This window comes from Anser anser (assembly GCF_964211835.1).
Source record: "Anser anser genome assembly, chromosome: 2".
Taxonomy (NCBI): domain Eukaryota; kingdom Metazoa; phylum Chordata; class Aves; order Anseriformes; family Anatidae; genus Anser; species Anser anser.
Window position 1 is genome coordinate 100,115,170 of NC_139721.1, and position 27,434 is coordinate 100,142,603.

The 27,434-nt window shown below is 39.8% G+C and overlaps 1 protein-coding gene across 11 annotated transcripts in view; it reads right to left on the reverse strand.

Annotated features, from left to right (window-relative positions):
• The window catches only part of ITPRID1 (ITPR interacting domain containing 1), a 47,322-nt gene extending 20,136 nt beyond the window's left edge, over positions 1-27,186 (reverse strand). For 5 of the 11 annotated variants that reach the window (XR_014578917.1, XM_083822211.1, XM_083822213.1 and 2 more), the window contains exons 1-6: positions 27,005-27,186; positions 24,790-24,930; positions 12,645-12,731; positions 11,838-12,040; positions 5,009-5,601; positions 2,754-2,808 (exon numbers count right to left, since the gene is read on the reverse strand). Coding sequence is in view for 10 of the 11 variants with exons in the window: in XM_083822211.1 (XP_083678337.1) it covers positions 2,754-2,808; positions 5,009-5,601; positions 11,838-12,040; positions 12,645-12,731; positions 24,790-24,899 (1,048 nt within the window). In the remaining variant the exon portion in view is untranslated. Of the gene's footprint in view, positions 1-2,753; positions 2,809-5,008; positions 5,602-11,837; positions 12,041-12,644; positions 12,732-17,682; positions 17,737-22,537; positions 22,682-24,789; positions 24,931-27,004 lie in introns of those variants that run through there. The other 6 variants (XM_083822214.1, XM_083822217.1, XM_083822216.1 and 3 more) reach the window with 6 other exon arrangements.
• Positions 27,187-27,434: the final 248 nt, after the last annotated feature.

A 27,434-nucleotide genomic window follows, 5' to 3' on the forward strand; every position in this document is an offset into this window, starting at 1 on the left:
ACATTATGGAGAAATATAAAGAAGACACACTGCAGCCAGGGAATTGACTTTCATGGGGCGTGTAGAAAATTAAGCAATTGGACTAAAATTGAGGCCAGGCTACAGAGTCAAGGGACAATACCACTGGGACAAGCACTTCCATAAGTCACCCGGCTCTAATATGCTCCATCTAGGCAAAGCAGTCTGTTCCTATCTCTCTATATTTCTTCTCCTAGTGGGCACCTCACACTTCTCTGCTTAGGTGAGATCCCATTTCAGCAGGGTCCTGCCAGGCTCTCCCATCTTCATCGCTGCTCTCATAACCCTTTCCAACAGAGCCCACAACCAAATGAGAGTGGCCCTTTATGGTATCAGGCACTGCATGAGCCTTGTAAAAGAGGCAACCTATGCCCCAAAGGATTTACAGTCCAAATCTAATTTCAGACATGCTCTCCTGGGAGCTGAGGTTTTCCTTGCATCGGCTACCAATGGAACCTGGACCCTGTTCCCTACTGTCTCCTGCTTTGAGGACCCCTGATTATCAGTCTGACACAAATTCTGCTGATTTGGTAGGAATCTTTGTAAGGTCTAGGTATTATTCACTACTAACAATACTGCATTCATAATCGGCGATTTTTAGACTGCTTCCATGGTACGCAGCAAATTGAAGTTGTAGTAAGAATCCCATGGGTATGGAATAAGCATGCCATTTAAGAGCGGTGAGAAAAAGAGAGAGAATACAAACAAAGCCCATAAAAAAAGACTGAAATTGGTCTTTAAATTTAGGCCAAGCATCAATAACTCTAAAACAACAGAGGAAGAGAGATTCCAGTGTTTAAAAAAAAAGTCTAAAATAGTATTGTGGTGCTATGAAGGCATAAATCATACATAAGTGCAGTTTACTTGTATAATATATTGATCACTTAATTGGAGGACAGTCGTACCAGAATTAGAAACAAATTATTACTTTCTGCATTCTCTGTTATGAAATTACTACCAAGTACATGCTTATTCCTATGACTTAAAAGACTACTCAGTTATCTTTTTTTTTTCCTTACATCATGATTAATACACATATTTAATTTCAAAAATCCTTTAACTAATGTCTCTATCATTAAATAGCACAGTCATTTTTACAGCTGGGCAAAGAAAGGAAAAAAAAATTGTATGATATCACATTTTGATTTTTTTTTCCCATCAGGATATGTCCACATTCTCTTTTGTTCATTTCTCAATGAATGTTTGCCCAAATGGTGTTTTTCATTGCACATGTCCTGGGGAACTGCTATTCTTTGCACAGATACTGCTATGAGCACTGGTATGGGGCTCGCCTTTGTTCATAAAGATCAAGACACCCATCAGAAAACAAAATCAAAACAACGTCATGTAACTCAGCTGACAAATCACAGAGCCTGAATTGCATCAAGGACCTGACATTAAGTCCCTTCATTGGAGTCACGCAGTGATAGACTGAACACATACAACCCTGCCAGAAGATCTGCCATAGGTATGCAATCTATTACAAAACAAACAAACAAACAACAACAACAAAACATTGAAAATAAAAAATAACCCCCTGTCATCCAAAGGATTCATGATATACTCCATCATATTTACTCAGCTCTACGAATTACCAAGAAAACCCCACACACTTTGATGAAATTGGTGGCCTAACTGAAGTTAGTGGGACTTATGTCACTGGCTTCAAAAGGCTCACTCCTGTACATCCAGCTGTCGCTCCAGCCAATGGCATCCATGAATGATCAGCTCCAGTGGATATTTGAATTTTTTTTAGATATCTGTGTATGAAGCTGGGTTGCTTAATTATTTGTGCCAGCTCTTCAAAAGTGATATAACACAGTCCTCAAAAGTTGAGGGCTCACCAGGCTTTCACCTTTGTCCCTTGTTGTCTGATTCTTGGTATTTATTTCTTCTTTCATACAAAATTTCTTTTCCATTAAAAAAAATAAAATAATAAATGTAATAGTTCTGTTCTAAGCACTGGTTATCAAGGGTTACTAGAGAGCAAGGCCAAATGCTCCCTGCTCTGGAGGCTGAACAGCAGTCTTCTCCAGTACCACCACTCCTGCCAGAAAATGCTTCTCAGGATCCGAGCTCATATTGCCCCAGATGACAGTATAACATCTGGTCTAACAGCTTTGTGTTTAATCCTTTCATATACTACTCAAACAACTATTTCCTAACATGATTCAATGCTATGTCTGCTCATGTGACGAGAGTCTATGTGATAAAGGAGACTCAGATGATGGAGTAGAGGCCATGCTGCCACCAGAACGTCCTGGTTGCATAGCCTTGGTTGAACTGCATACAGAGTGGTTGCAGAGCTGATAACTCCAACCTCCCTGTTGACTTATCTCCTAAGATCCTAGGATCTGAGATCTGGCAGATACGGGGTCATTCAGATCTGGCAAATGAGTCCCTGAGTGGGAGTGAAGCTTTGGTGTCACTGGTAAGAGCAGGGAGGTTTGCTTAAAGCATCAGGTGGAGACCCCAAACCCTCAGATCTGTGCATATGAAGTACCCTCTTCAGGTGTATGCTCTGTGTCTCCCTGACAAGGTGAGTACATTTTACAGGCCTGTCATTTATCAGGTCTAGACTGGCCATGCTAGATTGTTGTCTAGAATAATGCATCCAATGCCAGAGGTGATGAGAGCGGAGTGGAAAAACATATTCTTAGAAGCTTTAGAAGCAACTACATGGGAACACCACTTCAAAAACAAATCTGGCAAAATGTCTGTTTCTTAACACTCACCTGAAGTGGTGTCAGGAGCATTTCCACATGGAATTTCATCGTCAAAGCTCTGAATCTGAAAAGGAAGAGGAAAAATTCTTATCTATGGGGATGATTATTGCCGGGGACAGGGAGGGGGCTGGAATAAAAAATATCTAGACATTACAAAGTGAAAACATTAAATCTTTCAGATGGTTATTTTTTTGGTTGTTTCCTTTATAAATACATATATATACAAATGTTCTTGACATAAAGTAGGCTCTAGTCTCTGAAGCTTCCCACGCCTTCTTCAGGTAATCAATACATACATGTTCCTAACCTGTAAATACACTAACAATCTTGTCTGAACAGCCTCAGAGAAAATTCCCTAGAAAAATTTATGACTTAGTAGAAGAAACCCAAGGAAATGTAGCCATATGGAGGCAAAATCTTGCCAAAGATTTTATGTAGAGTGTATGTAAGGTCAGATTTCTTTTTACCTCTAGGAATTAAGATCTATTTGTCTTTTTTCATGGTATCAATGGAAACACCGTGTCATGATACTGCATAATCCTCCTTCAGAAAAATCCTTATGGAAAAAGGGACCCATTACACAAAAGTAATGCATACACATGCATGCTAGGTGTGGGTTAGATGCAGTCTGCAGCTCAAGACATCTCTAAATCCCTCTTTGTCAAAGGCCAGAGAGGGAAGAATCACTCGATACCCCTCTGTTTCTTATTCTCTTCCCTAGACATCTGCTACTGGCCGTTGCCAGACTAATGAGCTAGGTGGCCCAATGCTTTTAGCTAGTATATGGTTCTTACAGCCTTAGTTTTTTTAATGATGTGGTAGAGAATACCCAGAAGTTAAACAGTGTATACCCAGTCTAATTTGAACTTATAACATTCATAAAATTGTCTTAAATGTCAAACTGAGGAGTATGCTATCATCTACATTTACTGCCCTGTCAATGTTTTCACTTTTGCGTGAACCTCTAGTCACAGATCTGCAAGTCCAGCATGTTAAGTACTTCACAAAGAAATATGGGCTACTTTGGGACTATAAATTTGCTGTGCTGGAGATCTCTGGGAGAAACGTTCTTCACTATCAAAGCTAATAATCAGGCCCTTGCTCTGACTCTTGAATCAGTTCTGAGGATCTAAAGGCTGCACCAAACCTTTCACAGAAAGATACCCTTGGAAGGGACTTGAAATGATAAATATCCTTTCCTCAGGAAGAATGCCACCACCTTAACCTGACCTTTTCCAATACTTTCAGAACTGGAAAACTTTTTTTACGCCTCCGACCTTTTCCAGCCATTTGCTGTTCCTTCCTTCCTTCCCAAGTTCCCTAATTTTTCAGGGGACCAACTGTCTGTTTTCTCCTTATTTCTTTGCTTCTTACAGAGGAGTTGTAAGACCCCTTACTTTTCCTCACTCTTGAAGGATGGCTGGAAAGGACGGATGAATGGGTGGATGGATGGATGGATGGATGGATGGATGGATGGAAAGGGAAGAGCATTCTTGTCAGCATCCCAGTGAGTCTGTATGATTGGAGATTATCCTACTGTAGCCTTTTTTCTGCAGTTGTGTGGCCAGAAAAACTGCTGCTGACACAATTCTAGGTGTAAGAAAGGGACTGGCAAGTATCCTGGTCTCTGCTACTTCATGCAGAACCCCACTGACAACCCACTGTTGCTAAAACATATAGATAGCTGTGCATCCTGGACTTTGCAGACAGCAGATATGAGAACAAGCTGCTGTTCTGAGTTAGTCTGTTTTTAGGATGCTTAGCTTACAGAGTGATAAAATATTTCAAACACTGCTATAAAACCAAGGCTAATTTTGTGATGAAACATTCTGAAAGAGCACATCAGAACATGAACACAGGGAAAAAAGAAAAAAAAACTGATTAATGACTGGATCTGTAAAAATATCCTTTACCATATGTATTAGTGTTCCTGCAACTTCCTTGTATAAAACACACACAGACACACAAAAAAACTAGCATTGCATAAAACATATTGGCATCTTACGCTGTCATACTGGTTGAATGAATCTTACCTCAGTAACTTCAGTGCCAACTTCTTTGACAGTATCCCAACACAAAGACAATTTAAAATAATCAAAACCCCAATAAGCAGTATAAATCCCACTGTTTTTCCCCATAATGCTACAGCATGGTGTTTGAAGTAATTTACTCTAGCTTCCATTCTGAAAAAAGAATCCAAACTTATACAATAAATATGGGTAGAGAGACATTGCTAGCATGCCATACACAAAAATCTACCTCACCTCTTCCATTTCAAATGAGTCTGGAGGCTTGCAGTGTAGGCCTGCTGCTTTTTTGAGTGTGTGGGCCAGAAGCAAATGTGTCTCTCTTCTTGGCCTGTCTTTGGCAGGCACCTCACATGCAGAAGAAAGGTGGGGCTGTTTAGTCACTAAATGTGACGAAGCCCAGGTTTTCCCCGGCAGAGCTGGTGGACACTGCGATACTGGGTATGCCGAGGAACCTTTGTCTCTGGAGGTTTGCTCCGGGGTCAAAGAGCCCAAGGTAACGTGCGCAGAAAATCCCGCCTGGATTGTTCCCCTCTCAGCAGTATCTGCACAAGGGGGAGGCTGCTCTTTCATGCCAGGCAGATGGACTTCCCCAGGTGCCAGCGAGCCCTGTTTCAGTAGCGCTGTCTGCCGAGAAGCCTGTCTCAGGAGCTGGCCTATTCTTCTCCTCTTTGCTTGTGTGACCACAGCTCTGGTCTTCGCAGCACCCAGGAGGTCAGTCTCAACCCTGCCTGTGTCCTGGGCCATGGTCTGTTGGGTATTCACATTAGTCAGCAAAGACGAGAGGGCACTAGTGACGTGGTCAAGTACTTCCAGTTGTCGAAAACGTCCTTAAGTTTGGCAGAAGGGAAGGTAACATAGTTATTAAAAAATATAATTCAAAACAAATAATCAGGTATAATGATTATTCAAACCCCTCACCGCCAAGAAACATACAAAGTACCTGACTCAAAATTGGCTAAAGTTTTCCATTTGCTTCCAGAAGATCCATTCAGGCTACATACATTTCACTCCACAGTTCTTTATATCAGACAAACACACGGTGTTGAAATCATTGAGTCAAGTACAGCTGAATGCTGTGTGAATAAAGGTTACAGAATCCAGCCTAAAATTCTCCAGCTGGCTGGACCAGACTCAAGTGCCATATTTGAGAACTTATTAAAATTCATGTGATAAGGTTATTAAAATCTGATCTTAAATATTTACAGCTGGCTGCTGTCCAGATAACTGAAAAATGTATATATCCTAATAAATGTATACTGATAAAAATTGATAATACATGCTATGTCCTTGATTTCAGAACAGCACAAAGCAAAACTCTTATCCCCCAGAAACTCATAGAGGATATTGTATAGAGGTTACCATTTATTTTCATTGTACCAAGCTTTAGTAATTTCTGCATCACTTTTTCCATAGCATAACATTTAAAAAGAAGTGAATGATGTTTTCCTTAAAGGATCTTGGACATATCCATCTCTACAACACTATCGAGTTATTTATACAAAGAAATGAAACACATTTGCTTGTGCATTATGTCAACACCCGTCCTGAGGCTATGAATATGTCACCAGGACTTCTACTTCCTTGAGAGATTCATTGGGGACAGTAGATGGCAAAATGCTAACATTCTTGGCTGCCATTTCTCTTAGAGAGCAGCCAGATTTACTGCATGCAGGCTGCTGGTAATGCTGCCTCACCAACAATTAGACAACATGGGGATATTTAACATGGATCTGAGTCAGTCCTCTGCATCAGAGACCGATACGATGATGTATAATTCCTAATAGTAACCATATCTCAAGAATATTATTTTTTTTCCCAGATATTGTCTGATTTTTAACACTGGAAGATGTTGCCATTGCTGACACTTTTTATGACATTGTCATAAGTGTCACCTGATGCTTTTTAAAGTAGTTACTGATCTATTAGTATACAATTTTAGATAGTTTTCATTTGCGTAAGTTTGGAAAGTCACAGTATATCTTTTCTGGTTTTGTACATCTACTGTACTACCACATGCTCTCCATGTAAAGCCATTTTAGCCTCAGTATTTTATCTGGCTCCCACTACGTCAGGCCATAAAAATGCCAAGTGCTAATCTCCTTTGAATCACAGTGGAAGAGCAGTCCAGACATTCTGATTTGAAACAGAACCAAAACTGCTGCAATTTGAAATAGTTTTTACACACTGTTTAGCTTTGGTAAATTATATCTAAGAGACTGTGACACCTAAGGTACTAATCAAACAATGAGCAAAATGATAAATGAACAACAACAAAAAAATCCCCTCACTCGTGCGATGTCATGAAGAAATTATGTCAGGGACAGCTTTGCTTTGTGGACTATTTCTTTCCAGGCAAGCTGTTGCTTTGGTTTCTAAGGGTGCTCCCCAAGGAGCACGCCTCAAATAGGCAAGAGGCTGATACGAACACTTTAGTTTCTTCAGACTGCTGTAAAATGGTCTAAATCTGTACCACATATGAAATACTGAAGGATGTAACTGTGGATTCATTTTCACTAGAAACTTTAGAAGAACCAGCAAATGGCTTTGCCATAAACAAGATCAATGAATCTTCAGCTGAACCTATATCTTTCAGAGCAATTCTAATGAATTTATAATTTACCATTTTAGAATTTAGGAGAAGAAGCTCACAGTTTTGTTCCTCCTTCCCTAAATCCGGTATTACATAGGCTGACACAGTTATCTGCATAAAAGATTTGGAAAGTCTTCAACAGGCTCACAGAGGAATGAAGGAACACAGTGTTTCCAGAGCCACTAAGAACTTTTCAGTCAACTTTTTTTTTTTCCCCCTCACAGCAAACTGCAGAATTTGGAAAAAAAAAAAATCAAAAATTTCAGTGGTTTAAAAAAAAAAAAAAGATATATCTGAAATTGATGTTTTTCTTCAAGAAAAATCAAAATGAAATTTCAGCATTTTCTACTTGTCATATGTTAAAATATTTTCCTTTTTTAGATTGTTTCTTTATGAGCCTTGGCAATACTGCCGTTGCTTGAACCAAAGCTGTAGCTCAAAGAATGTATTTAGCAATTTACATTTAATTTCTCTTCTAGGGATGGGTTTACTGTCTGATATATATATCTCTAGTGATGTGTGCACATCCTGCCTAGCACAACTGTTCAACTGTGGTTGTCACAGGACAACCATATGTCATGGAAAATGGTGTCTGCTTAATACACACATCACAGAGGAGAGTGAGACTCAAACAACTCCTTCAGTGAGGTGCTTGCAGCAGCTGAGACGCCCAGATCAAGGTAATCCCAAACCTGAGCACAGGCTGGGTGACAGGTTAATAAAGAGCAGCCCTGCAGTCTCTCTCTGCGCTGGCACTAGCACTTGGGAGTGCTAGTGGATGCAAAGCTAAACATGAGTCAGCAATGCACGCTTGCAGCCCAGCAAGCCAAGTGTGTGCTGAACTGCATTAAAAGAAGTGTAGCTAGCAAGTTGAAGGAGGTTGTAACCTTCTCCCTCTGAAGAGGTAGGGATTATTTAGCGTGGAGGAGAGAAGGCTCCAGGGAGACCTTGTAGCAGTGTTCCAGTACCTAAAGGGGCCTACAGGAAGATGGCAAAAGACTCTTTATCAGAGAGTGTAGTGATAAGACAAGGGGTAACAGTTTTAAACCAAAAAAAAAAAAAAGTAGGTTTAAATTAGATGTAAGGAAGAAATTCTTCACAGTGAGGAAGGTAAGGCACTAGAACATGTTGCCCAGGGAAGCTGTGGATTCCCCATCCCTGGAGGTGTTCAAGACCAGGTTGGATGGTCTTTGGCCACCTGATCTAGTGGGAGATGTCCCTGCCCATGGCAGAGGGGTTGGAACTGGGTGATCTTTAAGGTTCCTTACAAACCCTTCTATGATTCTATGAAATAAGTAAAAAACTCCTAGGGGAAAAAAAAAAAAAAAAAGTAGATTTAGATACCACAGTATAGAAAAGTGGTACATTTTTTTTTTTTAATTGTCAGATTTAAACATTTCAACACTTTTAAATGAAAATGTTCATAAACCTGAAGTTTTCAAACATTTTTTGGAACAACACAGTCAGAAGCATCATTATTTTTTACTTAATGTAACTTCTGATTCTCAAGTGACTTTATTCCACCAGTTAGGAAATCAAATGTTACTTCTGATGACGTCAGTAAAATTTTCACCAGTGAGTGATGGAGATAAGCTTTTCTTTTGGATCTGAGCTACCTAAAGGGTGAGTGACATTTTTGAAAATGCATCTTATTTTTGTGAACTGAACCCTTCAAAAACTCTCTCCGACAACGCCGAAGAATCAGCACCAAGCAAGGAGGCAATTAACAAATAACTCTATAACAATCCCCATGCATTTTAAAAGGTCAGATCAACAATGGAGCAGCTCTAGAAAACTATTTTTGCCACAAGCAGGGAAGAGGAAAACAGAAAGAAAAGGATTGCACTAGGAAATGAAGGAAATATTAAAGTGGAGAAATCATTGCTATGAAAGTCATCGGTCCCTCTCAGGCTCCTCCCCTTTTTTTTCCCCTCCAGGTTCGTTGTCACCCGTACTATCTATTATCCTCCCCATCGGTCGCTTTCTCAGACTAACACGTCATACTAAATCAGTTAACTTTCTCTGCTTTTCAGAGAAGAAGAGAAAGTAAACTGACAACGAGATAATCTCTCAGGCATTCACTAACCCAAACAACACTTTCTGCAGACAAATGAGAGCAATTCAGGCTATTTGCATTGAAATGGTTCGGTGATTATAAGGCAAACGGGGTGACAACAACCGAATTCATCCAGCATGTTTTTGGGAACAGTGGTTTAATACAGCCTTGAAGTCTCTAGAGATGGTATGCAGTCTGTCTCATTTTGGCACTTTCATTTCTTTCATTCCCTGGTGAGACAGTCTTCCAACAGTAAAGGGTATGAGGTTCCCTAAAAGGTTTTTGAAAACGTAAATGCCATGAAACATCACTAGACCCGAACTTTCTACTTGATTTACAGAGGAGGATCTTTTTCTGTATCTTCTTCTGGAGGCCTTCAAAATCACCTATCTTCTTTAATGCCATTACAGGGCTTCTGCTTTAGAAGAGCTGGCTCATCAGGTGTCTGAAAATGTAGGTGCAGCATTAGCGTTGAAGGCAGGTAGATCAGATCCCACTGTGTAAATGCAATCTATTTTCAAAGCTATTAAATGTGAATTTTCCACCCCTCCTTCTTGCTATACACCTCACTGCAAAATTATTGGACAACCTAAGGTTGACAAGATTAGAAAGAACAGTTTGCAAGCAAATGCCTTGAAAGTCCACTTGAGGATATTCCTCATGATTTTGTACACTAAGCCATCTGCATTCCTATTAGCAGTAAGTCTTCTGGGACACCCGTTGTAGGAAGGTACTTCTGCTAGATTCCCTACATGGTCACTTAGACAGACTGGCTTGTTCTGAGAGGTGTTTGAAATAGTGGCTGGATGATGTGAGGTGCCTGACTCTCTCCACTCGCTATAGAGATGGAGAGACTCTGTGGTGATTAAGATCCTTGAGACTGTGCTTCAGCTAAATGCCTATAATTTGATGCAAGGTTTATGAGGTTAATCACCACATATAAGGAAACATGTAGAGTCAGTGAAGAAAGAAGAGGTAAGCATCTCTGAAGGGTGTGAAAACCCCCTCCCAACCTGTCAAAAGCAAGATAATATGTTCTGATGGACATTGCACCCACTAAAATAGAAATTCAGACCGTAATTAACTTCACAGTAACTCCCCCATACAGATAAGCCACTAAGTGTACTAAGCGTGCTCCCATTGAGAACTACTGCAAGACTAGTCATTAAATTCACACTGTGGCTTACCACTGCTTGCCTTCACTGTGCAAACTCCTTCCCTTGGAAGCTTTTTTCTCTTATTCACTCTAAGCTCTGTACCTTCTTCCCTGAGATTTTCATCCACCATCTACTCATACAGATGATCTCCATTCCTCTCTCTCTCTCTTTTAGGAGTTAGAGAAAGAAAGAGTGAGAGCTGAGAAACCTGTTTTTGATGTGTCAGTTTGCTGTAAATATTGAAATGTGTGCATGGGGCTTGCTATAAAAAAAGAGAGAGGGGGGAAAAAAACACATTTTCCATGATGCTCTGACATTTGTTTCAATTCTTTTTCAATCCGTACTGCTTCTTTACTGTAATTTTAAATAGGAATGCACGGACTATGCAAGAGATCCTGCTTCGCTGAGCATCTTAAGTAAACAGAAGATTTCAAGAGCCATCTGGCTATCCTGTGCAGCAAACATGAGGGGAAATGATGTCAAAATTGGATTTTTCAGATGGGCGATATACTAGAGAATTAACAATGCTATTTTAATGCAGATATATCTTCAGGGTGAGGACCTTGCATTCATTTCTCAACTGCTAAATACACAAAATGAGAACTAAAACCATCTAAAACAAATAAAAATCAAGACTGCATGCTTTAAATGGTGCAATTTTATTGTGCTTAAAATAAGATCCTCATCTATATCTTAGGGCACATTTGAACCACAAAATTGTTAGGTTCTAGCTAGAGATTTGTGGGTCTGATACACAAGCTCTGGCAGCTCTTGTGATGGGAAGTTAAGATCTTGTCAGCTGCTCTGCACATTTCCCTGTGAGAGGGGTCCTGCTCCCACAGAAGGGAAAAAGGAATGCGAGCCTACATCTGGCCTGGCTGAATTCAAGATCCTGTGTGTTGGTTTAAACCACCACTGATGGCAGAGGCATGAGAGTGTGCTGCTGGTGAAGTGGCTGAGGCAACAGAGCCACGTTCCGTTCTGCCGGTGGTTATGTATTAAAATGCCACACACTGGCAGCTAGCTCCAGCAGATAAATCACAACCCACAGCTGAAGAGAGCTAAACTGTATTTCACCCACATTGGGAATTGTTATTGCTCTGCAGGGGTGCATGAGGATTCTTGATGTCTCCTGAATATGTGTCCCTTTTTCATGCATTTTCTCTCATAAACCTCTTCTTCTCTATCCTCTTAGTCCCCATGCTGTTTGTTTTACCTCCTGGCCGAAATTCTGCCTTTTGCCAAAATGTCAATGCTTACCATATAGGTTTGGCTGCTCAATGTACATCCGCTGCTTTTGAGCTTCCAAAAAGACACGGATGTTGATCCCTTTTGCCACAGAAGCACCACTGAGGAACCGAGGAGGGATTTTAGTGCAGACATCAGGTTCTTCTGTACCAAACCCCAAATCAAGAAGAATCTCCACTGGATCCTTTTCCCAGAGTGCCAGCCATTCAGTGATGCTGTGGTGAAAACATCAGGATTATTTACACTACTGTCTTGGTACCACTTTTCTTTCAGCAACTATTATATAGACTTGTTTTTATTAAATAATTCTCTTCCCTTCTCCCCTCTTGTGGAGACTACTGCTTAAGTGAAAGTAGCCATTTTCAGTCACAATGCTACGAGTAACACAGGTTTCTTCCCCCAGAGGTATTTGGTGGCATGGTATCTAGAGAGCTAAGCAAGAGGAACATTAATAAAAAGAGTAGGTTTACAGCTCTGTGGGATAATTTCTTTCAAGACACAATACAGGTAAGATGCTGCAGCTGTCATAAGACCTTGTAGCTTTTTATCTTCCAATGAATTCAAAGTACACTGCAGTTTCAGGTGAGTTTGTTGTTGTTGTTTTGTCTATTTGTTTTGTTTGTTTTATTGGTACAAATGCATTTGAGATCAGACACTTGTTACTAAGAAGGTCATTTTGATCTTGTTAAAATGAATGACGAGATGTTTTTTATGAACTAAAAGTTGAAAGTGCATGCTCAAAATTGTACTCATATCCGTTGATCACTAAATGGGCTAATTCCGCCTATTCTTAGCTGGAAATACAGGGAAACGACTAACCTCTGTGGCGCACCTGTGACAGAGTGGGCAGAGCTGAGACTGTTGCATCTTGACATAACCAGACTTTCTGAAAACTCTTGCAGGGATCTGGTTGGAAAAAAAATCAACAATGAAAAGTGTTTACTCATGTGCTCCTCTGGGATGTCATTATGATTTTTTCCTAGAGTAAACATTTGCATTTTGTCTTGGTTTATAATGATACATAATAGCAATGCCTTAAAAGAAGAGTCGGCATGGGAGCGTGGCAATACGCTTATTCTCAAGAACAGTATGTTACAGTAGGTGTGAGAACGTAGGTGTGAGGTACCAGTAAATGCTAATTATAAAGGTGGCAGAATGGCTCACTTTTGACAGATGGTGAATCTTTTGGGAACCTTTAGGGAGCATGGTTTCTCTAGTCACCTACTATAAGAGAGGTAATTACTCTTAACAAAGTTTTGGAGAGACAAGGCACAATGAGCTGGAGCAGCAGGAGTGGCATCTGAGAACAGTTCTTTACTTAGCTTCCCTTTGTGTTTGTATCTGGCAATCTTGTAGAGAAATATCTGTTTTTGAGAATGTGCTCATTGCAAAAGGAACATTCTCTGGCATAGATGTCTTTCTTAACAGGAATGATGGCATGCTTTTGTTAGACCCAAGCTAAATTTTACCTACACGTACCTATCAAGATCAGTAGCAAACGTTTATATACAGAGGAAACATTGATCCATTTTTTCTCATTGCAGGTTATCCCTCAGTTTACATCTTCAACAAACCGCAAGCAATATGCAGATTTTTGAACTAACACTGTTGTTATCAATTTGAGGAAGGAAAAAACTCACTAGATAAAATTCCTACTTTTGTCAAAATGAAAAGGAAGAAAAAAGAACTTAGATTGCTGCAGTGTCTGACACCTACATCCTGCAACTTTGCACAGTCAATTGTAGCATTTCTGGTACCAACAAGGAAACTGCAAATAAGATTTATTTTTTTTTAATCATTCTGTTTCCATTTTTGTCCTTCAAAAGATAAAATGTGTCAAACTAGAGAATAGACCAAAATATATGTAAAGAAACATTTTAGCTAAAGTGGCAAAGTTGCAGAACAATACCTTTGTGGGAAACTCAACTCACAGTACAAGTTAGTTGTAGACAATTGCAACAGAAATCAGTAAGAAGGGGAAAATAGATGCTTTTACATTTCATAAACCATTAGTGATACATTAAGGCTCTGTTCTTTAAATGTAGACACTATCAAGTATAGTCCACCTTTTGCTGCAAAACCACTGAAGATGTACATGCAACAAATAAGATGAAAATACCTTTTCATCCCTGATTTTTGAAGAAAATAATAGTTAAATACATTATTTTAAATTTTAATTCCAGCAAATGCTGGTACAATTTATTTATTAATTTACTTTTGTGAATAACAGTTTTTCAGGTGTAATTCCCTGAAGCTGTTGACTATTTTACTATTGATTTCACTTGGTTTTGCATCATGGTCCTAAATGCTTTTGAGAAGAGCACGACAGCTGCAGGACACTTACAAGACTTTCTAGAAGAAACAATATTTTTCCAAGAACTGCTAACATTGTTTATTGGACTACAGGAGTGCTATACCTATGAGCTATAAGGTGCACATTTCATCATTTCACTAACTTAGTTATACTGGCAATAAGTAAGTTGTATGCAAATACGCAGTGCCTGTAGTTATCAGTTCCTCTCCTAAAGCTGAAATAACACAATTCTTGATCCTTTGAAAGCTGGGGTAGCATTTGCCTAGGAAAGGCAGTAGATAACTTTCTGCATTGCACAAGATGAATATTTTTGTCTAGGTTTTAAAGTTTTGTTTTCTATTTAACAAAATTATGTCAATAAAAAAGGAGAAAACATCCTTTCATGTTCTCTGCTGGATTATTTTTCCGCTCGTAAATTCTAACATAAGTTCCTTCTGGCTTACTCAGCGCAAGGATATCCATCCAAATTGAGAACATAAAGGTTACTGACATCCTGTAATTTGCTGTAGCAACATAAACCAGACTTTCTAGCAGCAAGCTGAGCATAATTTGAATAAGAATCAGCTACTTGTTGTATACAATTTCCTACTCATGTGCCAACAGAAGCTGTAGATTCACTATAAAAATGCTTCAGAATGTCAAAAATATGATCTAAAAGTGTGGGCTAATACAATTTTTCCTCAGCACCATGTAGGCACTCTTCTCCATAACAGAACATTATACCCCACAACAACAAACTCACTGCAATTTTTATTTCCTCAATATCTCATACTGCTGGGAGTGAATGAACACAAGTACTGCCAAATTAAAAATCTATCAGTGTGAAACACTGGCCAGGGTGTTAAGTAAATAAAGTAATGATGAGAAACTTGTTGTTTGTAAGAGGCATTAAGAAGTAACAGGTCACCGAAAAATCAAGGGTTGAGACTCATGATCAAATGCACAAATCTTGGTAGGTTACCATACGTCAGGTAGAGACAGTAGCTGCTTGTGGTTGTAATCTTACACTGGGAAAACACTGGTTGTGACACCCTACGTATATTTTGTAGCATCAAGTAAGTTAAACAATGTGTGAAGAACATACAAATGTAGAGTTAGGAAGGCTAAGCCACCCAACCAGTTAAGTGACAGTAAACTACTCATGAAACCATATCCACCTCATGACTTGGACAAACTTTGCACTTGCATGGGCTGTCTCATTCATGGCTAGAGTCTCCACTTCGTTCTCAAATGAGAAGATTCTCATGAGATGTTCCTCATTAGAGAGCTTGACTTTTTAAAACGTTAGAGCTTGTTTTCTCCATATTTAAGAGGTCACAGAAATAGTAATGGGGAGGGTATGGTATTTACATTTCATGATCTGTGTAAGTATTTTATTCCTGACACAAGAAACACTGAATCTCATTACCAAACTGGAAGATACTTTGGGGGAAATAATGCCCTTTATAAATCTGTCAGAGAATCTCATGAAAACAAACAAACAAAAAATACTTTGTAAACCAACTGTGGTGCTAATTGGTGCTCTGTTTACTGCATATCTAAGTATATCTTTGCTTATGAATAATATATTTTGCTAAGTGAAATGTAGCCTCTGATACTTAAGGGACGATAAAACATTTTAGCCTCAGTAACATCTGAGTAACAGGAGAAGGTATTAAATTATATATTATTGAACTGCATCTTTTACTTGTGAACCTAATAAACAAAAAGTGTAGATATGGAAGCACTGGGCTCCCAAAAGCACTAAAAATGTGGAAACTTTCAGGAATTTATAAGGACCTGAGAGGTGATCTGTTCTTTTGGTCTCTTTCCTTTAAAAGTAAATAAATAAATATCTCTGAATTCACTACATTCAGCAAATCAGGAAAGTGGGAAAAAGTGAGAAGTTCTGCATTCAGGTCAGGCACACTTGAACCTCTTGGGCCATAACTTCCAGACCTTTGTGAAAACCTATCCTAAATACCTCCACTCCTTCAACAGAAGAAAATCAATTTATGCCAGTGAAGAAGGTGATCCTATGACTTTTCTGTTGAAAACCTCGTTTGAGAACCTTCTCATTATTTCTTCAAAAGGAGGAAGACACATACAGCATATCCATGAACATCAGCTTTTCCCAGCTGGTGCCTTCCCTTCAGAAGTGGTATTTGATATTTTGTAGTAAGCCGCAAGTAAAAGTAATTTCTCTGAAAGTATGGCTGCTCTGCTGAGAATAGATTAGGTCTGGGAATCAACCTGATGGGCAGGCACCCACCCTGATGGCACTTAGAGCATAAGTCAGCTGAATGGGTATGGCTGTTAGAAGAAACAGAGCCATAGGCCCATCCTTTCTGCTGGTTCTGAACACCACTTACTTTCTCCTTATCATACACTAGCCTCCGTTAAGTGTTGAGATTCAAATCTTGTATTTGTGATTAAGGCAAAGCCCATGAAATTTTAGCATTCTGCATGAGTCAAGCCTGTCACTACTGAACTTAAATTTTACTAAGAATCTAATCAAATCAGGTTACCCAGGGGCAAGAGTGTGAGGAATGGAAGCAGAAGCTTTTTTGCTGACACGGTACTTGTTAATGATAATACTCAGCCCTGCAATGCCTACTTTACCATACTCCAAACATTGTTCCTAAGGCTGTGCCTTTTTTTTTTTTTTTCTTCTTCTTCTCTGGTACAACCTCAACTCTAACCAAATAGACATGAGCTTCATTTGCAGTGAATGCACGGAGTCCTGGACTCAGTATTTTTCAGTTCATGGAAAATACTGCTCTTTCAGAGTTTTTCTATCCTGAAACAGAACAAAAAGCTGAAATACAAAAATATTGGTGAACAAAATACACACAAATTTAAGTAAGTTCAAGGTTAAATTATATTTCCCTATGGTAGCCCATTGCTTCACGGAGCTATAGGTATGTATAACGGTGTTAGGTCAGAGGTTGGACTCAGTGATCTTGGAGGTCTCTTCCAACCTAGATGATTCTGTGATTACCACAGTTTCTGCCATAAATCATGCTCATGCGGTAAGCTACGTCTCCCGTGAGGATGTAGCATTATCAAATTCCCATGATGTACCAAGTAATTTAATCAGAAAGCTATCCAGACACATGATGGAAAATGTTATCCTTCAAAGAATACCCTGGAACTGAACAGAGAACTGTTCTCATGAGACATTGGATCATAAGCAAGGCATGTCAGTTAATACTGACTAGTTGTGAAAGAGTGTTTTCATGCAGGTCAACAAAATAAAAAAATATATATATATTTGGTTTAAATCAGCTAAAGAAAAATAATTTGTTCTGAATTTTTAAGGGGTCACGGTTTTCTTAAAGAAAATTTCAATATCACAGACATTATATTTCCTTTTGGAGATCTCAGGCAACAAATGATTAAGGAATAACATGACTAAAACTTAAAAAACAAAACAAAACAAAACAAACACACAAGAATTCAAACAGTGAAGAATATTCTCTTCTATAGAGTCTTCTAAATACAAAAATAGAAGTAACACTCTCAGGTAAAGTATTACCAGATCAGTTTATAACAATTAAATACCTCATTGTGTTGCTTGATTTTTGGTGAATCTTGGAACATATGAGAAATATCAGGAGAAGGGTCTAGTCATTTAACTTGGTAATCTGAGGATTTAAACACCAAACATGGAAAACAAAGAAAAATCTGGAATTATTCGTTTGACTCTATTATCTGCCAATCATCTATAATTTGAAAGCATCTAGCAGCCCCAGTGCAAACGGAAAACCAGCTATTCTGATTCTGTATGACTGCAACCTGAGGCACAGCTCCTGCCATAGCTTGAAAGAATGAGACAGCCTGCTCTTGTGTAGAGGGAGGATCACTGATTCCTTTTATCAAGCAGGGGAACCGCAGCACAAGCGATTCACCTTATTTGCCCAAGGCCATGCAGGAAGCCTGGAGCAGAGCAAGCAGCGGGTCCCAGGTCTCCTGCCATTCAGTTCAGTTTTTCAACCCAAAGGTAAGCAAAGATGACTAGAAGTATTTAGCTCTTTGCTGAAAAGTGCAACAGACAGGCTTCTTTTCCTTCAGGTTCATCTGAAGCCACTGGGATCACCAGCTCAAGGAGCTGCCTTGCTCTCCATGACAGTCAGGAAGAGCGGATCTTCAATGCAGCTCAGGCAGACAAGGCAGGAGATGTTCTTGTTGAAATATTGCCCCACAGATTCAATGGTGCAGTCATGATTTGCATAGTGAAAAGACATGGAAAGGGTGCAGCAATCAGAGGTCTTTACACTCAAAACTTTAGAAATGTAATTTTGACATTTAGAATACAGAATATATGGATTTGCAAGGCTTCTCTGTTTTTTGTTATACTACAGAGCAACAGAGTTGTTTTAAGACTGTCAGTCTTTGCTCAGCTGTGGCCCTGAAAGCTCATTACTGTTGCACTGAAGATTAAAATCTCCAGTAAACCAGTATGATTTCCCCAAACCAACCTTCTAGGTTCCCTTTATGGGCAAAGAGTAGGGGACCACCACAGCAATTCTGCTACATTAGGAGGAAAAGAGAAGGAGCTGTTTGGAGATGCTTTTCTTTGTAGACCAAAGAAGCAGCCTGGCCTGAGACTAAACACAGAACTTTGAGATACCTAGTGAGTCAATCCTGGGTGTGATGTACTTTAACAAGTAGCATGTTCATCCAAATACAAGTACAAAGGGAACAAAAATGAAGTGTGAGGGAAATAAAATCAGATTTTGCAACACATGGTAATTTTTCCCCATCCAATGAAGAGGAAGGAAGCAAACTGCAATCACTATTGTTATAACAAGAATCATTTTAAATATCTGACACTTATAAGCCTTTGAAATAACTTAGATTTTTAGCTGTAGTTAGCAATTTGTCTTTGCATAACAGAGTTGATACACCAGCTGATTTATTTTTTGTTACTTTATAGGAGACCTCAAAACTAATAAAACAAATAAAAAGTCTTGAATAAATACTGAAAGGTTAACAGAGGATGGGATGCACGGTATCAAATGTGCTCACAAGTACTTTGGCCCTGTGGCAGAGAAAGTCTAGAGCCTAGTCTACTTGCTGTGACCTCAAAAATTCCTTTCAGTTGGAGAACTTCAACTACACAAGAATGGTGAGAAAATACTGAGCTGAAGGAAGAGCAGGGATGATAGAGCGCAGAAAACCTCACACCCTGAGTGCAGATTCAGCTGAGGGCAACCAGTCCTGTTGCTGCAATTGATCAAAGAGAAACAAACAAACAAACAAACAACAAAAAATTCCCCACAGTGAGAGACATCTGCTGTTATTTGGGGTAAAGGTAAATGGGAAAAAGTAGTCAAAATGAGTCCAGAGGAAGCTTTTCCTTTCTCCTTCTGGATCAACGTATATACCTCTCTGCCAGACAGTTGAAAAGAGGATCAGCCAGGTGAAAAGTCTGTCTTGCCTCAGAAAAGGATGCAGAAGAGTCCTCACATATCTCCTGCACCCCTTACCCCCTGCAATGCATTGGCAAACCAGTATCTAAAGCAGGAAGAATGAAATTCGCTCTACATCCTTTGGCACCAGAGAATTTTTACCTGAGCACCCGAGGTAAGCCCTACTGTGAGGAAATGGAGCCTCCCACCTGACAGAGAAGCTGCCTGGAGAAATACAGCAGAAGGAGGTCAAAGAAAAGATAGTATCGCTTTTGGGGAGCAATGGGAGAGAGTGAGGCAAAAGAACCATTTTCTTTTGTTAGGATGGCTTACAGCAGAGGAGATGCAGTGACACACCTTCTTGTGGCTAGAAGTCAAAGTTTAGAGCTAGTTTAATTGAAATTAGCTCGTTTCCCAGCTGAGTAATCCATTGGCCTGATTCTCCATTGCCTGATGACTTGCTCAGCCATTTACAGCAGGACACAGTGAGGGTAAGATGCTACAATGGGATTGAACTGTAAATGACACAACATGAAGGGCAATAAAGAGTTTGCCCCCAGATGTGGGAATTACAGAGGTAACTTCCATTACATTTAATTAGCGTTATCACCATTAATTTCCTGTGCACAGACAGAAGAAGACATCCTTTTGATTTCAAATTAATTAACACATAATGATTAATCTGATAGGGTACATCTTTTCAGACAAGAGTGTCCTCTTGATCACAGTTTGGGTGCCAGCACCACTCATCATCTGTGTGTTTTAATTTCTAACTGCTCTCCAGAAGCAAATTTAGCTCTGCAAATCTGTCGATGGAATGAATGACTGGCTGGTTTCCATGTTCTGTGTGTTTTGTTCATTTGATAACACACTGAGAACATCTTGGAAATCTCTTTTTTCTTTTTTTTTTTCCCCTCTCCTCCTCCCCTCCGAGGAGGTTTCAAGGTAGAAATTGAGGAATCTGCAACAGCGAGCAATTTATACCAGCTCTTAACTACAGAATGTAAGAAATAAAAAGTTTCTAAAAATTGAAAAACACAAACAGTTTATGGCAGGTTCCCAGACAGATTTGTCTCACTTCAGTTGCCAGAATTTAACAGAACCATTCTCCTTGCCATTAACTACAGTAAAGTGTGTTTGTTTCACTGAAACAGGATCTTGAACTTCATCAGCTTCGCACCACATTCCTCACACTGCATGTTACCTACCAGATACTGCTATTAATATTACTCTTCCCTTTCCATTTGTCAAGTGATTACTCAATCACACTTTTTTAATATTTATCCACTTTCTTTAGATGGTTATGAATGCAAACAGCTCCATATCCAGGTGCAGCAATACTTGAGTAGACAGCTGATAGTTAACTTTAATATTGAGAAATATGCAAGTAAACTTGTAGTTCTAGAGATATGAATTAAGAGGTAGCAGCAAATCTCATATACTTCAGTTAAGAAGGATTTTAAATGTCCAAGACATTCCACTTCTATTCAGAAGAGTATTTTAGTATATTTACAGGTTATTTAGGTATGACAGCAGCACACTAAGTACATTTTTACAGCACAAAATGAATAAGAAAAAAATAATGCTTTTTTCCAGAACCTAAATCTAGGATGAGAAGTGTCTATATTATTGACTCTATGAACTCAAATATACAATTTCTGAATAAATCACTGAAGGGACAGGACAGGACGGGACAGGGACAGGGACAGGGACAGGGGAAGGGAAGTTCCTAATTATTGTTTCAAAGTCTTGAATATGATACAGTTGTGCTAGGCATTCTGGCTCAGCTATGCTTTTCATGGCAGCTCCTTCAGGGAGAAAAGAAAGCTCATGGTATCTATCTATCCATCACTGCTCCAGTAAACAAGAAGAGAGATGCAGTTATTGCAGTGCCCTCAGGCAGAAATGTGTCATTTCTTTTCTGCAGTATTCACTCTTTTCAGTTGCCATTTCTGTGGACAAACCACTGCTTGAAGACTGAAGACTCTTGTTTTCTCTCTGTCTTACTTAGAAACAAATGGAGATGACAAAAACCTTTTCAGTGTGTAACTTGAGCACATGACTTTAGACAGCTAAATGAAGTCCCCTTTTCCCTGCCTATTAACCTGTGAGCCGTTAAGTACAGTGAAATCATAGCTGGTGTAGGAAGACACTCATTTATTTTGTCTCCATTTGCATTGAAAACAAGGAAGGAATTCAGTCTGATGTTCAAAGCAACCCTGGAACATCCATGGAAAAACTCACAAGTAAGATTCCCTTAAGTGAAGTAACTCTGGGGAATGAAGCTTTTTTGGAAATGCACCAGGTAGTGGAAGCTGTAATAACACTTCCAGCCTTCTCATATACTGGCAAATTTGGGTACGTTTCTGTGTAAAGTCTTTGGTACAATTATTGCTTAGAGACCACAATCTGAACTCCTTTCGAAGTAGAAGTCCTACTGTTAGTTGAGACAGTGTTGCTCACTGTGAATAACTGCACTGGAAGTCAATTATATCATCATGTTGCATTTTAATCTCAATGCAATCTCACTCTTGATTGAGAGAAAACATATAACAGATAATGCTAAATAACACTAGCCAGAACTATTTCTATTTGAAACAACATAAGATTGTGATGAAGAAGGAGGGAAAGAGTTGTATTTTAAGCCTCTTAGATACATAAGTGAAAGTGTGTAAATTCAGTGCACAGGTTGTCACAAGCAAGACAACAGAACAACAGTGAAAGCAGTAACAATAGCAACAGTTTTGCTGTACACTCAGCTTGAATCTGGTCCCTTTGCTAAAAATGTTTCCTGGCTGGTCAAAAGAGACAGGCTGTGAAGGTTTGAAAAAATCAAAGCTCTTTATATCAAGCTCTTTTAACTGGAATTTAAACCGGAAAATTAAATATATATGTATTTCTCACACACATCTTACAGATCAGAAAAGGGGAAAATAAAAGGACTTTTTAAAATTTTAAACAGGTTTACATTTTTAACAACAAGAAAAAAAATGATAAGCTCCAACCTGTATGGCTTGATCCAGTTGTTAGTACAATGGACTAGTTGCAGCTAGTGCTTCTGTGTCTCTGCTCTGCCACAGACCCGAAGCCTGAAAAACTGGAGGACACAAACTGGTGTTCTTGGCTTGGCTTTCCACCTCCGTTATTTATATATTTATTTATTTTAAGATACCAGGAAGGGCAAGGAGAGGCTGTTTGCCAAGAAAGTGGTGTTTAAGTTGACAGTTCGGATGGATGTTTGTTTGCTTAGCCTCCAGGCGAAGGGAAAGTAGAAAGCAAGACCAGTCTAGTTTTTAACAACAGGAAATCTAGAAAATGACAGGATGGGAAAGGGAGGGTAGAGGAGCAAGAGCAGCGATAACCTAAACAGGAGGGGAAAAAAATAATAAAAAAAACAGCCACAATTTGTTTTGGTTGCTTCCCTTTCCAAGAAATATATTGCTGTCCCTTTAACTCTGTATGCCTCATTGGCACATGTGCCAGGGGAAGGATTACACTTTACTAAGGAAGTAATGCAAACTTGTCTTCATTTGGTTACCATGGATATGGTACTATGTGAGACAAAGCCTCCCATTTGCATTGCAAACAACCAGGAGCGATGAAGGACACTGAACTTGACATTCTGGCCACAGAGTATCCCTGGTTCTTCCACGTGAATGATCACAAGGAAAACGACCACAGCTTTGGGCCTGCACTTGATACCACGAAAACAAGGGAAGGGATGCTGCCTTTCCGATCAGGCAGAAGCAGAATCACTCACACCTACAAAACGAATGGCGTTCCTTGTGCTACCTCGTGTGAAATAGCTAATGGATAGGTATGGCAATCATTTAGCTTTCCAGCTTTTTCCCATGGGGAATGAGAGCTGAATCAATATGTTGGTAAACTGGAATAAGTGATTTCCACAGATACTGGAATGGAATAGAAAGTGGTTAGGTCATAAAATTGCTGGGCTTTTATGCAACAGCTTTTATCTATTTGAGTGTCCTCTTCATTCTGCAGAAGTACTACATAAAGTACCTTAATTTTATACAAAATCCAGATAAATGAGTGAGAAGAACAGTCCCCTAAACAGACCTAGTGGGAACCAGTGCAGCACAGTTAATAGCTGAGGGAAAGAGGGAAATTGTCTCGTTTCCCTAAAACAAATTGCAGATGACTGTTTGTCTATTAGATTGCTAGATTGTCAGTAATTCTTTTTTATTGCTTTAAGCTCTGCCAGATATACAGTCACACATCATTTTTATTTCAACTGACATGGAATACTAACAGTATGACCCTGTTTCTATGGATAGAAATGGCCATATTGCCATCGGTCTGTGTTAAAAAAGAACTGGATCCCAAACAGTGAGCCCAGATCCATGAATTGAGGGTTTTCTATCCAAGGAAACTTAGCCATGGATTAACTGGAATGGTAGATCAGACATTTGGCACAAACACTACTTCCTCCCTGAGCACTGAATGGGGCATCCAGGCACATCTCTGGTGGGGCTGTGGCAGCTATACCACACTAGGATACTCTTTTTGGCTCCCCAGTTCAGGACAGCAGCCCATGGCCACCAGCACTAGATAAGCAGCTTTCCTGTGATATAGAGGACACAGACAGATCACTGTCTGTCCTCACACACCATTCTCTGTGGGTATGGGTGTGTGTGCACAATTAGGACCACCAATCCTTTAGTTGCCCAACAAAGGGTCCACAAAACAATAGCTGTGCACCAATACAATCCCAGTCACTTCAGTGGGTTTGTTTCCTGCTGGTGTCAGTGAGCGTGAGCAGAATCAGCCCCAGATGCGTTTGCCTTTTCCCTTTCCACTAAAACTAGCTGCTGGCACCATGCCTAGCCCTGCATGCATTTTCTGAAACCGTGCTCTCAGAAAGCTCAAGTCCACTACTGTTTTGTCCCTGAGCAAACACTGTGAGCAAAGAATGGGAAGCTTTGCAAAAGGGTTTTGTTACCTCCTGCCAACAACCACCAAAGGGACAGAGTCCTTCAGGGAATGTGCTGCTGGGGAGAAGGACAGGGAAGCAGGCAAGTGTTAAACACAGGAATAATTCCCCACCGTTGAGGTTCCTGTGTGAGCACCGTTAGACTTTACATGCATGAGCTTCAGTCTTTTCTTACCTTTTGAGAGCACACAACAGGGAAATATGGCCCAAACCCAAACCCTACTCTTTCTTCCTCGCTCTCCACACCAGCCTAGGAAGAAGGTCAAGAAGGGAGAGGGAGGAGGGACTTGAAATGGCAGCAAATACCTGGACTGGCAGCTCTCTCCGCATGTCTCTGACAGCTCTCCAGGACTTCCCAGTCCTCGGGCTCCCCTTGAAGTGGTGCAGAGCAGGGAGGACATGCTGCCCTCGCCCATCGTCTGGTCTCAGTACTCTTTCAGATGCACCCTGCAGCAGCAACAGGAAAGGTGTGGAAAACCATGGGACCAGCCTGTCTTTTCAGACCAAAGCAGGTGCAAACCTTGACCATACGTAGGTCTCCTGAAAAACTGAACTTAGTATTTCACTTACTTTTAGTCGTAGCTTCCTGCCTTCCAGGTTCCTTTCCTTCCTCTGCACCAAAACTGATTAGGAAAGGTTTCTTGGCATTTATTTAAACATTAATGCACTGGCAAGCAAAAATACAGTGAGGCAGGCAGGATGGCAAATCTCTTGAATGACAAAAGTACTCAGAGTGAATAATCTTGTAAAGCACTGTTTTCTTTAATGTCTGAAAATAAGATTGGGCACAGCTCTCCAGTCAACAGATCTGTTCCCTCTGTGTGTTCAGTCCTCCCTGTTTATGTTGGTTTAAAAAAGAAAATGTTGTTTAAAGTTGTTTTAATTCTATTAATCTTGCATAACTACCACAGGGATGGGAAAACTGGTGTTCTTTCCTCCCCACATCAGCATGACTCCAAATTCTATATGAAAATGCTGAATCTATAAATGGCAGATATCCTGCTATTTCCACTGGTTTCAAGGGAGTTACAGACAGATATCCCAGAAGAGGTAAATGGCCCACTATTTTTATTTTCAGCATTGTCAAAGCCAGAAATAACTCACCCCGACTCTTACGGACAAGACTAAATTTGCAGAACTGGGATTCAGAACAGTTTTTTTTTTTCTTCTTTTTCTTGATAAAACTAGGATCTTCAAGTCATAAAGGATATAACACTAGTTATGTGAATCAGCCCTTGCAATGTCATTCTTACAGGGCTCTTTTCAAAGTATAGCATCAGTGCAAATTATTTTTACATTCATTGCTATTTATAATAGAGTTCAAGAGAGTTCTGGTTCTCACCAACCCTTATGTTCCTTCTCCACTCATATATATGAGCTCGGACTTATTTGATTTGAACAGTTCACACAGCCAGTACTGATGATGTGATGGATATGCCTTTCATTAGTGTCTCAGTAGCGTCCTAGCACAAAGAAGCAGGCACTGATTCTGCTCCTTTGCAACTTCTCCTTACCAGTTCTGACATACTCAGTATTACAGTGGGTTTGGACAGTATTAGATTAGTCCACAAGCAGCCTGACTGACTTCAGTCAGAAGCCAGCATGCTCACTACACACCAGCATATGGGGAAAGAAATCAAATGAGTCTAACCTCTTCCCTCAGGTGAAAGAAGGAAATCTCAGGTTGGAGGCACTACATGCTCACCAGAATTGCTCTGACTAGTATTTAACCATAATTGTTCCCCTCTTTCTCTTCAGGACAAAGCTTCAACTGGTTTTACTTGCATATGGAAGTAGACACATTTTGCCCCAAATTACTCCCAATTTACCTGAGAGCCAATTCAGGTCTAGTTCTGAGCCTACAAAATTCAATTGAAAATTACCCACTGAGAACTTGGTTCAAATTTTGTCCACACCAGACTCTGCTAGCCCTCATGAACATTGATTTTACCCATCTGTGTACTGACACAGGAAACCCTGAGGGCAAATGTTTTGCTTTTCTGTGTTGATAAGCGTATGCTTTGCATACTAGGGGAAGGTAGGAGTGGGACTGTAAGCATATGCAATATGTTGTAGGCAAGATTTTTTGTCCCTTATGCAAACAGGCATGGAATTTAAACAATTGTTAATCCTATCTCAATGTCTGAGAAAACAAACTGTATAGTCAAAAAGTCAATAACTTAATCTGACTTTATACAGACCAGTAAAACTACATAGCTCAATATCTTAGACGCTAGTGTCATTAGACATTCTATATTTAATTACTCAGTGACCTAAGCTTCAAGCTTCAACCACTGGTAATGGGGTTGTCCCACACAAATAGGGTAATCCACTGAAGATGGAATTGTCTTCCTTCTCAATTAGATACACTTGCACACAGTAGAATAACAGAAAAGGAATGTTGTCCTCCAAAGACGCTTCTATTGGCATCACCCTTCTGCCAACAGTGCTTAGCTGGGGTAGGCTTACATTACAAATACAGCTTCAAAAAACAGAATAAGGGAAAGTAAATAAGGTTTACCTGTGCCAGTACGGATACCACATGCTCTAACACTTATTCAGAAGCCGGAAAACAGATAGGTGAGGCTCTCCAGCAGGCTCTCCCATAACAGCTCAACAGCTCTTAAAATCCATTGCAGCCTTCGTTGCTCCTAAAAGAGAGAGGGCAAACATTTGCATAACCAAGGCCAATATTTTCATAATCCCCACCCATTCACACCAAAAAGAAACCTGTTTTTCAAATACACTTTACTCCTTGTTACATAAGTGTTCTTAAGAACAGATGTGTTCAGGAAGTTTTGCACAGTTGAGATTTTCCTTAAAGCCATGTGGGAAGTTGACATGGTGCAGATTTTAGGGTCAGTGAGATGTGTTGTGAGGGCAGTTGTCCTGCTGATGCCACAAGCAAACCTGGATGTGCACAGGTTTTTACATGAACACAAAACATCCTG